The 16,643-nt window shown below is 38.6% G+C and overlaps 1 protein-coding gene across 2 annotated transcripts in view; it reads left to right on the top strand.

Annotated features, from left to right (window-relative positions):
* The window catches only part of impact (impact RWD domain protein), a 78,109-nt gene that overhangs the window by 265 nt on the left and 61,201 nt on the right, over positions 1-16,643 (top strand). For both annotated transcript variants that reach the window (XM_056239046.1, XM_056239045.1), the window contains exons 2-6: positions 54-114; positions 960-1,088; positions 2,492-2,544; positions 2,625-2,687; positions 2,765-2,844. In XM_056239046.1, coding sequence (XP_056095021.1) covers positions 70-114; positions 960-1,088; positions 2,492-2,544; positions 2,625-2,687; positions 2,765-2,844 — 370 coding nt within the window. In that variant the 5' untranslated portion in view covers positions 54-69. The remainder of the gene's footprint in view (positions 1-53; positions 115-959; positions 1,089-2,491; positions 2,545-2,624; positions 2,688-2,764; positions 2,845-16,643) is intronic.

Genomic DNA, 16,643 nt, shown 5'->3' with positions numbered 1-16,643 from the left:
TTTATTATAATTTTTTTTAGTCATGTGTTGAATTATTATTTTAATTTTTTTAGTCATGTGTTGAATTCGATGGAGTCGTCAGAAGAGAATACTGATGCTGACCTGCAGTCTCAGGTATATCAGGGCTGCCAACTGTTGAGTTTAGCTTGGAGTGAGAATTGTGGAGGTGTGTGTGTGTGTGTGTGTGTGTGTGGATTGGGGGATGCAAGTTCTTTTTTATTTTTTTTTATTTTTTTTACATATTGTGATTGTCAAAACATTTGGTTGCTAAACATACTTTTACTAGGTTTAGTGTCAACATGCTACAATGTTTACATGGTGCAATGCTACTGTTTCTATTACGGCTTGACACAAATTTCACAATTTCAATTCAATTCTTGTGATTCCGATCTTGATTAAATATCGATTCATTTGGATGCATAATATGTACAGTAGATACATGTACACTTTTCCGAAGAAAAAAATCTCACTCATCATTAAAGGTTAAAAAATACAACTCAATTAAATATAATGCGGTTTTTATTATAATAACAACGTTATAATATTTGAATGAAATACAATAAATATGTAATATAGTGCACATTTAGGAAAATACTCCTCTTTATAGTAAATTATTCTAGCCAACTAACGTGCTATGGTCATTATGGCTTTCCTGAGGTAAATGTTAAAACACTGATTGATCGATATTATGAATGATATTATAATCGGTTCGCGCGCCGCGATCTGTCACGTCACATTTTCAAGCGCCAAAACGGTATTTATCGTATGAATTTCGAAATAAAATTGACAGAATCTGAGAGCTGAGAATTTGTTTCATATTTAAAGTAACCTTCGCTGTCTTTCTGTCGGTGTCAGTGTCCTCTTCGCGATTTTCCTCTTCTCACGCTGAATGAGTGAGAGTTGGCATGACTCGTGTTATTAATCTGTTTTATGATGACGTGGTGTTTATTATGACACAGATCGAGGAGATCGAGGCTCTTTCCTCCATCTATGGTGAAGAATGGTGTGTGATTGATGAAGCTTCTAGAGTTTTCTGCATCAGAATATCAGATGACACCCAGAAGCCCACATGGACGGTCTGTTTACAGGTATACGAAACATACATCGAACTTATGATTACGCTAAACGCGTTCATGAATATTAAATCGGGATGTGCAGCGATTAATCGCATCCAAGTTTGTGTTCACATAATATATGTGTGTGTGTTAGGGGTGGAACGGTACACAGAAGTCACGGTTCGGTTCATACCTCGGTTCAGACATCACGGTTCGGTACGATTTCGGTACAATGGAGTGAATAGCAAAACAAAAATGCAGAAGGCTTTTTTTATAAATGTTTTAAGCCTTGTATTTTTTAAATAAGTTTTATTAATAAAGGCATAGAACCAGTTTATTTGTAGTGCACTGACAGTAGTTTTATATAATTAGTTTATTAATAAATTATTAAAAAGACGAAAAGACCTTGAGATATGTTTGGTAATTGTACCTGAATGAATTTAAAATTATTTTGCTATTTCAGATCAATATATTTGTTTTCCTTCATTTTAATTAACCCTAACTTTATTCTCATCTGAATTATAAATAATTGATTTCCGTATAAAATAATACTACCATTAAAACCTTTTTGTTGTAGGTTACAGTTTGACAAGAGTTTAGAGTGTGACAAAGCACAATGTTGTGTTTTATTGCGAGTGTACACAAATATAAGTAAACACTTTGCAGTTTTAATGATGTCCTGTATGAAAAAAATGACGGAGTATGTTTTTATGTTTCTGATGTTCGATCGCCCGTGCCTCACACACACACACACACACACACACTGTTCGATCGCGCGATTCGCGCCCGCGCCTCTCTCTCTTTTGCACGCACGCGCGCACACACACACACACACACACACACTGTTCGATCGCACGATTCGCGCCCGCGCCTCTCTCTCTCTCTCTCTCGCACACACACACAAACACTGTTCATCGCGCCTCTCTCTCTCTCTCTCTCTCTCACTCTCTCTCGCGCGCACACACACACACACACTCCAGCATTGCAATCTTGATCGCAGCCTGTTCATTGCTGCGTTCACTTACACCAAAAGCGAATAGAGAGAATTTTTTTCTTGTACCGTGTATTCTCCGTGCAAATTCGTGCACCGAACCGTGACGCCCGTACCGTTTCGGTTCAATACGAATACATGTACCGTTCCACCCCTAGTGTGTGTACTGTGTATAATTATTTTGTATATATAAACACACACACATGCATGTACATATTTAAGAATATGTGTTATATAAAATATTTATATATAATATACAATATATACATGCAAATATTTCTAAAATATATACATGCATGTGTGTGTGTGTGTGTGTGTATTTATATATACAAAATAACTATACCCAGTACACACACATATATTATGTAAACACAAACTTTTATTTTGGATGCGATTAATCGTTGCCCAGCACAAATATTAAATGTATGTTAATGTTTGTTTGAAGATCATACTTCCTCCAGATTACCCGAGCTCAGCGCCTCCAATATACCAAATCAAGTATGTATATTCCTTTCAGTGCAGATAATAAAGAAATGTGAAGTAAATGTCCAGTGATCGGTGTGTATTTCTCCGGACAGCGCGGCTTGGCTCCGGGGACCCGACAGAAGGGCCCTGTCCAACAGCTTAGAGGAGCTGTATGTGTGAGTGTGTGTCATTTCACTATCAGATCAGTGTATCTATGTGGATATGAAATATGAAATGTGATTGTCTTGTTTAGGGAGAATACTGGGGAGAATATTCTGTACCTCTGGGTGGAGAAAATAAGGGAATTCCTCGCAGAAAAATCACAAAGTGCAGGTAAGATTGGAGAATCTATATATATATATACTACTTTGAGCATCAAATCATTATATTAGAGTGATTTCTGAAGGATCATGTGACACTGAAGACTGGAGTAATGATGCTGAAAATACAGCTTTTTAAATTGTAAGAATATTTCACAATATTACTGTTTGTTTTGTATTTTTAATCAAATAAATGCAGCCTTGGTGAGCCGAAGAGTCTCTTTCAAAAACATAAAAAAACTCACCGCCTAAACTTTTGAACGGCAGTGTGTATATATATATATATATATATATATATATATATATATATATATTAACATTCAAAAGATTGGGTTGGTGAGATTGTTTCTCTTTTGCTTACCATTTATTTGATCGAAAACACAGTAAAAATTGTGAAATATTATTATTGTTTTCTTTGTGAATATATAGTAAAGTGTAATTTATTCCTGTGATCAAAGCTGAATTTCAGCATCATTACTCCAGTCTTCAGTGTCACATGATCCTTCAGAAATCACTCTAATATGATGATCTGATGCTCAAGACACATTTATGATTATTATCAGTGTTGAAAACGGCCGTGCTGCTTCAATGTGAATTCTTTGATGCATAGAGAGTTGAAAATCACAGCATTTATTTGAAATCGAAACCCCTTTGTAAAATTATAAATGTCTTTACTGTCACTTTTGATCAAGTAATGCATCCCTGATGAATAAATGAGTATTGTTAGACATCACTGCTGCTTTTGACACAACATCTCATGCTTAAAAGATCTTCTTAAGTGTGTATGGCTGGGGATCTCGGGCACTGCGTTTGAATGGTTTACATCTTATCTCACTAATCGATTCCAGTTTGTGTCTCTGGGGAAAAACAGCAGGGTGTCCCACAAGGGTCTGTGCTTGGTCCCGTCTTATTCAGCATTTATATGCTGCCTTTGGGTGACATCATTCGTAAGTTTGGGTTAGGGTTTCACCAGAGAATGTCTAATATGGGGAGAACTTCCACTCTCAGTAAACGTCCGGCTCCTGAACTGGTTGCAGTTCCACTCTGGGTCCACATGAGGGCGCTCACAGGACGAGTGCAGAATGAATGGAGGTCTATGGAGATATACCCCTCAAAATCCACTTTTCTCAGGATATAATTTTTTGTCTAGTACTTTGAATGTTGTATTCGAAACGAGATGCAAAGAAATGACACATTACTGGGTGTTAGATTTTTTAGAGTCACTTATTTGCTTTAAAAAGTCTTTTAAAATGTCAATGACGTCACACACATCGTACGACCAGAGATACTGCTTTACGGCAATCCTTCAGTCACTCTGATGCGTTTGTAAGACTGTAAAACCGGTTGGAGAAACTGTCCTGACCACATGGTCTATTGAAACAAAGGAACTTGCTGAAAATTAACATTCGACCTCCCCCTCACGCAGTCTCACCTGATTTACATTTCATTCTCTCACCCAGTAACAGCTAAAACTCACATAAGAATATATATATGGTTTAATGTGAATGATTATTGTGTTTAGTATCATTTTAAAGGTCTCAGGGTGGCTGGTTCAGATGTCTCATTTCCAAATTGGTAAAACAAAAGCTAATAAGGTTTTTTAGAAGTTTAGAGATGAGATCCCCACCCTCATCCGGAATGCAGAATCCCTGACAACATTCAAAAGACAACTGAAAACTCATCTCTTCCGGGAGCACTTAACATAAAAAAAAATAAATAAATAAAAAATCCTTTCCTCTAAATCCTCGCTTGCCTGGCTTATGCTACTCCGCGCTATGTCTGAACTTTGTATTTTGAGCACTTCTTGCGTTGCTTTTGCCTCTTCACGATGACTCGCTTGGTTTAGTCCTCAGTTGTAAGTCGCTTTGGATAAAAGCGTCTGCTAAATGACTAAATGTAAATGTAAATGACACACAAAGGAAGGTGGACTTTAGGCAAATGGCCTTTCTCCTCTACCCCCAAAATAAGGTGTAACCTGAATGCAAATTACTATTATAAAGAAGTTCTGGCTATTTAATGGAATGCAGCAAGGGATCGGGGCTCTTTCTGTATCTCAGATCAGCCCGTGAGGTTAGCTCATGTAGTTCTTAAATGTTGGGTTTGCATCTATTTCTCTTATCCTAAAACATTTGATGTTTTGTATTGATGATCTTTGAACTGATTATGAAATTGGCATAATACTTTTACCTGACATAATAAATTGTTATATTTGATTATTCTAACAGACTTTGACCTTATTTTCATTGGAGTTAAAAGGAATAGTCAAACATTAACATATATTTAATGATGCACAGATATCATTGAAAAACTTTTTCATTTTATGGAGTCAGATGAAACGAGTTAATACATAAGATAACATATATTGCATTTAATTAAAAATCCCTTTGCCATGATGGGAAGAGACGGAACACTGCGTGAGACCTTCACCGCTAATTTGAATGCCGCCATTGGATCAAATTAGACGGACTTACACGTTCGCGCTCTGCGCTTTCTGTTCTCTCGAGACAGCGGACACAGGTAAACACACGAGCTAGAAGAATTTCTGTAAAACTAAAGTTCTTAACATTCTGGTCCGGATGCCATGATGCCATCAAGCGGTGTCTCTGTTCGTAATCAGCCCTTTCACTGACCATTAGCAGAATGCTAGCGTGTCATGGGCAACAACAACTCAACCTGTAAGAAATCAAAAGGACATGAGTACTTGTTCATTCAACTTTGGACCTATAACCCATGTAGAACTTGCAAAACCTACAATCAAATCTGAGATTTCTCAACGGCAATCGGGTGAAACAGACACATTTAGCCGTCTAGCTCCATAGACTCCCATTCACTCACGCACTCAGGCGATCGCCCCCAGTGGAGCTCTGGTGGAACTACAACCACAATTCGATACAATAGGACGTAATAGGGAGTGGCCAGGCTCTCCGTAGACGGGCTCTGGTTTCATTGTTATGCTGATGATACGCAGATCTATTAGCCTGACGTCGTCATACTCAGATGCTAGTCAGAATGTGAGTCTGATACGGCTCCATTGGGCTGTGATTATGGGGCGTTTCAACCGAACCAGGAAAGAAAATGCCTCTGCACTCAATTGGATCGGCAAATGCCTTGATCGCAGTTCTCTGTTCCTCTTTTAAAACGAATGCGCTGTCTACATCTCCTATAACAGACACGACGGCTGAATCTACACATCTCATTTCCCCAGCGGCGGCCATCTTTGTTGTAAACGAATTCAACCCAAGCGCTCTTTGGTGACGTGGATGATTACGTTACTGTTGATCATCTGTCCATCATCGTATAAAGCCCGCCCTGACAATGTGATTGGTCCGAACAGCTTTGGTTCGGGAATACTTGCTTCACAACGGATCAAGTCCAGACCGAACTTCCTGACCTCACATGTTGTGGGCGGAGCTAAGCTCGGCTGGCATCCAGGCTACAGATCTATACCAGCATGCACCTTAATCCAAACCTTGCAGTTACAGCTCTTCCCACCTGCTTGGATGAGATAAAAGCCTGGACGCATGACAATTTTCTCAAGCTCAACGAATCCAAAACAGAACTTCTATTCGTCGGTACGCCAACGGCTTTACTTATGGTGCGTTAATTATGGTAAATACCAAAAGCCGACGTGGAAAATGCACATGAACACCCCCTCATGTGGTATTTTCCACTGGGCAGCTCGTAGAATATTTTGATGCACGAGTTGCCGAGATGAGATAACCTCTGACCTTTTCAAAATGGCGGAGAGCAACGCGAGAGTCGTGAATGGTAAAAATATACACTATTCATGATCTAGAAAATATACAGCATATTATTTACCGTTGTGGTTTTGATAAATCATCTTCTTGCTGTAGCAGATGACTTAAGCAATCTAAAATAGTTTTAGATAAATAACAGGCCTGGATCTCCATCTTTTTATTACGACAACAAAAGCACTTGAACGCAACACACTGGTAAATACCAGTTCACAAGTGGAAAATATCATATTTATTAACTTAACAGTTCAAATTTGATAACTGGCCATGACTTTGTTACTCCGTCCTCTCAAGTGCGCAATCTTGGCGTTATCTTTGACCCAGAACTGATATTCGATGCTCATATTAAAATGGAATCGAAAACGGCATTCTTCCATCTAGGAAATATCGCTAGACTGCGATCTTTTCTATCGCTGCCAAGCCTGCCATGCTAACAAACGTCAGCGGCGGCACTGAACGCGGATCCACAACAGAACCGGAAGACAATACAATGCTGAATAAAGTCGTAGTTTTTGTTATTTTTGGACCAAAATGTATTTTCAATGCTTCAAAACATTCTAACTAACCCACTGATGTCACATGGACTACTTTGATGATGTCTGTATTTCCTTTCTGGACAAGGACAGTATACCATACACACATTTACAATGGAGGGACAGAAAACTCTCGGATTGAATCTAAAATATCTTAAACTGTGTCCCGAAGATGAACGGAGGTCTGACGGGCTTGGAGCGACATGAGGGAGAGTCATTAATGACATCATTTTCATTTTTGGGTGAACTAACCGTTTAAAATCTATGGGTGGTGGAGCATTTCCGGTCTCAGCGCCACGTCTAGAACGCTCTACCATCGGGAATTACAGACTCTCCAACATGAGACACATCTTTAGAGCTGCTTATTGCAACTGAATGTGTTTGTTTTATTGTATCTTATTGTTGTTATTCTCTTTTTGTGACTTTGAGTCTAAGAAAAGCGCATTAGAAATAAAATGCATTATTATTATTAGGTAACACTTTACTTGAAGGGGTGTGCATAAGACTGACATGACACCTTCATAACCATGACATGACATATGTCATGAATATGAAATAGGGTTTATGCATGTTTATGACAACTGTCATTAAGTGTCTTTCGCTCTATAATGACATTTTGAATGCAAATATGACATTGTTTGAGATGTCTTTGTTATGACACCTTGACATAAACCATAACATCATAACCTGTCAGTGTCTTTGTCGTGACAACTTGACATTAAATTAAGTTAAACTGTCATGTGGTTGGTTTTGACACTGGCTGTCATGAGGCCATTATAACTGTGTCATGAATATTTTTCGTGACCTCAACTACAGTGGTACAAATTGAATTTGTCATTAAACAGTTATAATGGCCTCATGACACCCAATGTCAAAACCAACCACCTGACAGTTTAATGTAATGTTAACCCATAAAGCTAAGTGGTTTCTTAAGTTTGATAATTAATCTGCTATGTCATGTTTATGACAGGTTGTCATGACAAAGACAGTGACAGGTTGTGATGTATTGGTTTATGTCAAGGTGTCATAACAAAGACAACTCAAACAATGTCATATTTGCATTAAAAATGACATAACTGAGCGAATGACACTTAATGACAGTTGACATAAACATGCATACAACTTCCTTCATATTCATAACATGTGTCATGTCATGATTATGAAGGTGTCATGTTAGTCTTATGCACACCCCTTCAAGTAAAGTGTTACCTATTATTATTATTATTATTAATGACTTACGCCCTAAAAAATGTATTTATTTCTTAAATTTTATTGGTCACACTTTAGATTAGGGTCCAATTCTCACTATTAACTACGACTTTTGACTCAATAAACTCCTAATTATCACTTATTAATAGTTAATAAGGTAAGTTTAGGCATTAAAGGATGTAAAATATGATCATTTATAGAGACATTAATATGTGGTTATAAGTACTAATAAACAGCCAATATCCTAGTAATATGCAGGATAATAAGCAACTAGTTAATAGTGGGAATTGGACCCTAAACTAAAGTGTTAACATTATATTTTAACATAAACGTTTTGTTTGTAGAAACTGCTTTTCCAGAGTATAGTGACGATAGTAAGACCTCAATGCTGTGATATTTTGGGCAAATAACGTTAATTTGTTGTTTATTGTATTTTTAATAATGATCATTCAGCATCCAAAGTGTCTGTTCTGACGTGTGGGATTGATGTTTGACACATAAACCATTTTTTATCTATCTAGCTGGCTTATATACATACTTTATATTATAGACAATTGGCATAATTGTGAGCTGAAGGAGCCGACGGACTAATTCATGTCTGTGATCATGTGCTTTTACACTAGGGGGCAGTAAATGGACACACCATTGGTCTCAACTGAAATGTTTTATGAGGATGTTCAAAATCAGTCTTTATTATGCAAAATTGATGCATATCTAAAGTCTGTACAAATACGTCTATGTCTATAAATCAGGCCGTGAAGTCAGGAATACACACTACCAGTCCAAAGTTTTAGAACGGTAAGATTTTAATGTTTTTAAAAGAAGTCTCTTCTGCTCACTAAGGCTGTATTTATTTGATTAAAAATACAAAAAAAACAGTAATACTGTGAAATATTATTACAATTTAAAATGGCTGTTTTCTATGTGCATATATAGTAAAGTGTAATTTATTCCTGTGATCAAAGCTGTATTTTCAGCATCATTACTCCACTCTTCAGTGTCACATGATCCTTCAGAAATCACTCTAATATGATGATGTGATCCTCAAGAAACATTTATGATTATTATCAATGTTGAAAACAGTTTGACAGTAATGATGCTGAAAATTCAGCTTTGATCATGAATAAAATACACTTTAAAATAGAGAAAACATTTATTTAAAATTGTCATAATATATATATATATATATATAAAATGTTTTACTGTATTTTTAATTAAATAAATGCAGCCTTGGTGAGCTGAAGAGACTTCTTTTAAAAACATTAAAAACCTTACCGATCCAAAGCTTTTGACTGGTAGTGTATTTGTAGTATTACTGTTAGTCATTATTCGTTAATCTTCCTCTACGCTCTTCATTTTTAATGTGGTATGTCAATGCATTTTGCCATTGGTTCTCGCATGTCTCGTAAACCAAGTGTTGATTTAAATGAATAGGTTGTAAGTAAGCACTTTGGTGCGAGTGCATTGGCTAGAAAGCTCATTTTTCGGTCTTTTTTCCAGACAGTAAAACCCGTCTGTCCATTTAAAGGTTGTATCAGCGATTTCAGGCCCAAACATAAATGATCACATTCATCTAATCTTTCCTAACGATCCGCTAGCTGCCCGCCCCATAGGCTGTCAAAATTCGCTCTCGCCGCCCTGTGCCATCGACGGCGTGGAAAGATTCGTGGACGCTCTGACGTAGATCGAATGCTCTGTCTTTTTTAAAACTTTATTTAAAGGGGCCGCAACGCAAACAAGCATGACGATCGTTATTTTTGCAGACTGACCGAGTAGGGTGTATGTTAACCTCAGTGAATCTTTTAAATGTGAAAGTAATGTGATCGATGGAAAGAACTTAAAGGATTAGTTCACTTTTAAAAAAACTTTTGCTGATAATTTACTCACCCCCATGTCATCCAAGATGTCCATGTCTTTCTTTCTTCAGTCGAAAAGAAATTAAGGTTTTTGATGAAAACATTCCAGGATTTTTCTCCATATAATGCACTTTACTGGGCACCAAACGGTTCAAGGTCCAAAAGACAGTTTCAGTGCAAACTGCAAACTGTTCAAAGGGCTTTAAACGACTCCAGACGATGAATAAGGGTCTTATCAAGCGAAACGATCGGTCATTTAAAAAAGAAATAACAAAGTTTAAGTTTTATAAGCTCAAATGCTCGCCTTGCTCTGTTCTGTGTGACTCTACTGTTCGAACTCGTTCATCAAAATGAACAAATCTTTTTCCGAGTCAATTCGTTCATTTCGTTCGTTAAATAAACCAAATGACTCGAAAAACGATTTGTTCATTTTGATGAAGGAGTTCGAACAGGAGAGTCACGAACGTGCATCACAGAACAGAGCAAGGCGAGCATTTGACATTATTAAACTTAAACTTTGTTATTTATTTTTTAAATGAGCGATCGTTTCCCTTGATAAGACCCTTATTCATCGTCTGGTGTCGTTTAAAGCCCTTTGAACAGTTTGCACTGAAACTGTCTTTTGGACCTTGAACCGTTTGGTGCCCAGCAAAGTGCATTATATGGAGAAAAATCCTGGAATGTTTTCATCAAAAACCTTAATTTCTTTTCGACTGAAGAAAGAAAGACATGGACATCTTGGATGACATGGGGGTGAGTAAATTATCAGCAAAAGTTTTTTTAAAAGTGAACTAATCCTTTAACAATTAGAGTGACGTGTTTTCTAACTAAATAAACCAATTAAAAGCCATTTGTGTGGTGTGGCTTTTGTGTTCATGGTTAAATGCTAATCTAATTTGCAGTTTCAAGCGCGAAAATCTTGCCTATAAATAGTGTTGCGCGCCTTCTTATCAAATTCACATGATCATCCTCTCCTCTGTTTTGCTTGGGAACTAATGTGGTCGGAACCAAAGTTTGCAGGACTGCGTTCCCTGGAATCCTCTCGAACGGAGCACTTCTACATTCCCATTGGTTGCGCCGAACCGCGTCATCGCTCATTACCATAAAGTTGACCTTACTTCAACTCTCCTCGCCGTCCAAGACGCGCCGCTACGCCCTCGCCGCCGGCTCTCATTGAAAATGAATGGCTTCCGGCCACTTTGCCGCTCTCGCCGGCGGCGGTGTGAACACACTCATTCGTCAGTGTATGAGTGAATGAGTGTGTGAATGTGAGGCAATATGTAAAGCGCTTTGGTGGCCATTGGGTCTGTGAAAGCTCTATATAAATGCAGTCCATTTACCAACGCACGGTTAAAGTCACAGAAATGAGCTTTTGGATTTTGTCTTGGCACCCGACACTGCTTCTCTGGCCTAATTGTCCTTTTTGTTAAAGACCCACTTGAGTTTTATTGTGTTTTTTTTGTTTTGTGAAACATGAAGAAACATTTTGTCCCGGAAACATGATAATTTGTGTATGAAATGAGAGTTTCACGCTGCCCTTTATTCCCTCCGGCTTTTAAGGAACACGGCGTTCCACCGGCAGACGGAAATTACACATGACCATTTTTGTACCCAGAAAAAAAGCCCCGTTCAAGTCAAGGATTCAAGCAAACGTTCAGGTCTGTGGTTTCATCCGCCCTTTGAAAAGAATAGCTGGCACCCTGCGTTCTCTGCGGAAATATACAGAAAGAGGCACAATTGAAACAGGTGTACGAGGCCTGCCGGCAATCAGGTACACGGCCTGTCATTAACCTACACACAATAGACCCTTCAGCTTCCTCTCTTGATTGTGCAAAGCTGGAAGAAGCATCTCAATAACCTAAAAGATGTAAAAACAATTGGATAATCACGCTGTAAATGCTGGCGGAGTCAAGAGATTGTGGTGCGCTGCGCTCTGAGGAAAAAAGATAGGATTTAAAAAATATTCACACATTTACAATTATTCATTTAGCTGGCGCTTTTATCGAGAGTGGCTTCCGAATTGGAACATCCCAAGCCATGTATCATATATATATATCACAAATAGGGTTGGGTACCGAAACTCGGTGCCAATAGGGAACCAGTTCCGACGTAAACGGTAGTAACCAGACCGAATAAGAACGACAATTTCGGTGCCTGACTTAATTAGGCACACACGCACACACACACGCACAGTCTCTTCTGTCTCGCATGCGCGCTCTTGCTCGCAAGGTTTGGCTGCATTTCACGTGTAAAATTACGCGTCAGAACGCTCTCTGAGTGTGCCGATAGTCTGAATCCATATAGAATCAAGCCAATTCATTGGCTGATGGCGCGGGCGCCGCCTTGACGCACTTACGTCGTCATATTATGTTGGCGCGCGCGCGCCATCTGCTCCTCAGATTTCTTTGCCGAAAAAGGAAGCTGGTCGGCAGCGCGAGGAGCTTGGCAGCGTCCTGGGGCCGGTTGCACCAGCTGTGCGTAAGTTACAACTTAGCCTAGTTTTGACGTAAATGGGCACTAAGTTACAACTTACGCACTACTAAATATTTTTCCGTTGCACCATTAAACTTAGTTTAAACGTAACTCTACGTTCCAACTAAATATTTACGGCAGCTCCGATCAGGAGTAACCTGACAGACTTCAATTCTTTAGACATATATGATAATGCTGACATTTACACTCGATTACATTTTAAGAGAGAGCAGTGGCGTAGGTTTGATTTTGAAATTGGTGGGGACGGGGACATCAATATTTAATATATTTAAAGTTTTGATCGAAAATTTTGCTAGGGATATATCAGTGTCACTGGATGGTAGGGACACGTCCCTAGCGTCCCTACTAAATTCTACGCCCCTGAGAGAGAGAACATTAGGTGAAAAGATTACTTTGTTAGCAGCACTTTAACACGAACCCGTCCTAAACGACTGTAAAAAATAGGTCCTACACAGCGCCGCTGTTTCTTGTTTTTTGTATGAATATTTATTTATTGATCCTTATTAATTTCATTTCAAATACAGTTTCTGAATGTTATTTATATATAAAAACACTTATGTTATTCATGATCAAGTATCGTATTAAATGGAAACTTATTTTTACCGTTAGTAACGTGAGGCAAAAGAAGTTAGAATGAAGGATAAACTGAAATTCACGGCATTTCAACACAACTTCTGCTCACGTATTTGAAGGCTGCTATTGGTTCATCGAGGCTAAACGTCATATTATGCGACTACGCATTACTTTACGGAGAGTTTACGACCTACTAGCTAAGTTCTACCTTACGAACAAATGGTGCAACGGAATAAAGTACAGAGTTAGTTACAAACTAGCTAGTAGTTACTAAGCCTCTAGTGTGGACTTTACGTTACAATTTAAGAAAGAAGTTACGAACGGCTGGTGCAACCCAACCCTGTTCCCTATTGAGAGAACATATGTTACACCAGTAACCAGAGATGTTCTCTTTCATAGGTTCACTCAACGCTGCGTAGCTAAGAAGCAGTGGATTTGTAGGCTGCTGTATCACGTGCCGTTTGAACTGACGCTCTACAGCGATCTGTCACATTTCAAAGAGCCAAAACGTTATTTATTGTGTGAATCTCGTAAAAATATTGACAGAATCTGACAGCTGTGGATTTGTTCCATATCAAAAGTAACCTTCTCTGTCGGTGTCAGTGTCCTCTTTGTCTGCGATTTTTCTCTGCGTGAGAAAATGGATGTGTGGCGTGCGTGAGAGCGTGTGAAAAGGGTCAATTGCGTGAGTCTCACGGTCAATGCGTGAGAGTTGGCAGCTCTGCCTGCTAGTAATCTCTATTAATCTCCAGTATTATTATATTGTTTGATACAATATTGTTTTATTTGATATTATGTAAATGTGAATTTTTCTTTTATATTGGTTTTATTATTATTTGTATTTATATTGTTTAAAGATTTAAGTTAATATTGTGTCCAGTTTGGCCCTGTAAATAAAAGGGTATTATTTTTTGATAAAGTGTGTGCGGTTTCGTTTTCTTAAGTACCGTTTCAAGAACCGTTTAGGCACCGGAACCGTTTAAAAAATACAGAGTAGGTACTGGTATCGGATAAAACCCAACCGATACCCAACCCTAATCACAAAGGAAGATATTTTAGAGGAATGTTGATTTCATCCATACATTGAAAGTCAATGGGGTCCAAAGTCGTTCGGTTTGCAGCGTTCTATAAAATATCTTCTTTCGTGTTCTGGAGAAGAACGTTATACTGGTTTTGGAGTGGCGTTTTTTTTCTCATTTTGCTGATGCCTTTTTTAAAAGCAGCTTCAAAATGGGAACATCCCAATTCATTTATCATATACCCCAAAAGAAGATATCTTGAAAAATGTATTTTGTGTTTATTTCGATACAATGAAAGTCAATGGGGTCCAAAGTTGCTCTGTTCCCAAAATATCTTCTTTCGTGTTCTGGAGAAGAACGTCATACAGGTTTGGAGCGACGCTTATTTATTTGATCAAAAGCAGCTTCAAAATAGGAACATCCCAAGCAATTTATCTTGACAAATGTGTTTGTGTTTATTTCGTCCATACAATGAAAGTCAATGGGGTCCAAAAATCGCTCTGTTTCCGACGTTCTACAAAATATCTTCTTTCGTGTTCAGCAGAAGAAGTGTTTCAGTGTTGTGGGTAAAACCTGTTCACTAAAGTCACAATAGAAATAGCCCTGGAGATACCGAGTGACGCTTTGACAGGACCTCCACACCTAATAATAATAATATTAATAATATCCACGAGTCCGATCTCTATCCTCTCTGGACAACTGAAAACCTTGCGAATCGTCGCATGCTGGTAAAATGTTGGGATGCTTTTCACGCGAGTAGCTCATTCTCAGAGTCATTTCTGCTGATTATCCGCCTCATCTCTCTCTTGCCTTTGAACATAATGTTTGCCAAAATTATTGCACGCCGGATATTGGATCCATGCTTTTGATCTGGCGTCTGGATAAAGTCGAATTGTTTGGCTAAAATGAACTGTCGCAGGCAGAGCTAGATGTGTTTTTAAGAGCGCTCCTTCTCTCTCGCTGTCACAGAGATCTAATCGTAATCGATGGAAAGACTGGCGCTGGCCTGACAGAACCTGTTAATCTTTCCCGCCGCGGCTCTAAAGGGCCCGTGAGATCAGTGCCGAGTCCGGAGTCGACCCTGATGGGGTTTGACAGCCCGTTTCTCTCGGCTCTTTTCAGGAGGTGGAGAAAATCTTATTTTAAAGGGAAGGACTTGGTTCGTCTTGCATCGATAACATTTTTTTGCACTCTAAGGTTGTTTATCTGTGGCGTTTTTTGACACTTAAAATGTCCCTATTACCCGATATCACACTCGTCTCCATGATGGCCCTCGGCTCTGGAAAGAGAAGACTCTGAGTGCTGGTTGTGCTGTTTTATTTTTGGCTCAATCAAAAATTGTGGCGGTGTCGGCCTGTCAATCATTTTTGCATGTTTGGATTGGCTGTCGTGTTCTGGGAGGAGGATAGACCAAAAAGTCGACAAGTGGATTGTGGTCCTTTTCTGTTGTTTCTCAGTGCATGTCTGACATATATATCATATAACCACTAACCAGGGTTTGAAAGTAACACCCACCAAATGCGTGTAAAAATCAACAGTGGCGGGAAACGCTGTCGAATCACGAGCCAATTTGGCTGTTACTTATTATGTTTACTCACTTCGCTGGGGAAGTTCATGTCAGACAAATCTGCAGAGATTTAGAGCAAATACTCGTGAGTCATCATGATTATTAAATACAGTGTGCTGCACCGAATCTGCTCATATGAACACACACGTCACTACACAACTAATAACGGTGCGTGTGTTCATTTGCACTGAAGCAATAGTGAAGATTAAAAAGCATTTGATGAACAGAAAAGACATTATTTTCCAACATCCTACATGTTCTGTGTGCTGTATTATTGATCTGTCCTCCTAAAACACATGTCTGGTGATGAGGAGGAAAGAGGAAGAGGAGATGCTGGATGACAGGATTTTGTTTGAAGAAATTAATGTAGGCTATGAAATCCAAATTTTATAATATATAGGGAAAAAATATATATATATATAAGAAAAAAGGGAAAAAAGAAATAAACCAGATTAACTACATCACAGCTTTTATATATATATAGGCCTGTATATAAAAGCTGTGACGTAGTGGTTTATCACACCCCCCGAAAACAAACAAAAAATAAAATAAAAAATGTAGTAGCCAAATTGGCCGGTGAGTGAAAAAGTTCATTTCAAACCCTGCTTATAACTGACCAGTCGGTAAGCCCCTCCCCTCGAACGCAGATGAGCCAATGGCAGTCGAGGGGAACTCGGACATCTTTAGGTTCCAGCGCCATAGAGAAACATTGGAAGATCCGAAGCTCTCATCGGTTTGATGGTGTTTATGCTGCAAAAAATTGGTGAAACGATGTGTAACACTGATTCCAGGTATCCTGAGAGGACG

This window comes from Rhinichthys klamathensis, unplaced genomic scaffold, assembly GCF_029890125.1.
Source record: "Rhinichthys klamathensis goyatoka isolate OS25496 unplaced genomic scaffold, OSU_Roscu_1.1 h1tg000552l_1, whole genome shotgun sequence".
NCBI classification, from domain to species: Eukaryota; Metazoa; Chordata; class Actinopteri; order Cypriniformes; family Leuciscidae; genus Rhinichthys; species Rhinichthys klamathensis.
The sequence above is the reverse complement of the archived record's forward strand: the minus strand, read 5'-3'. Positions and strand labels throughout refer to the sequence as shown.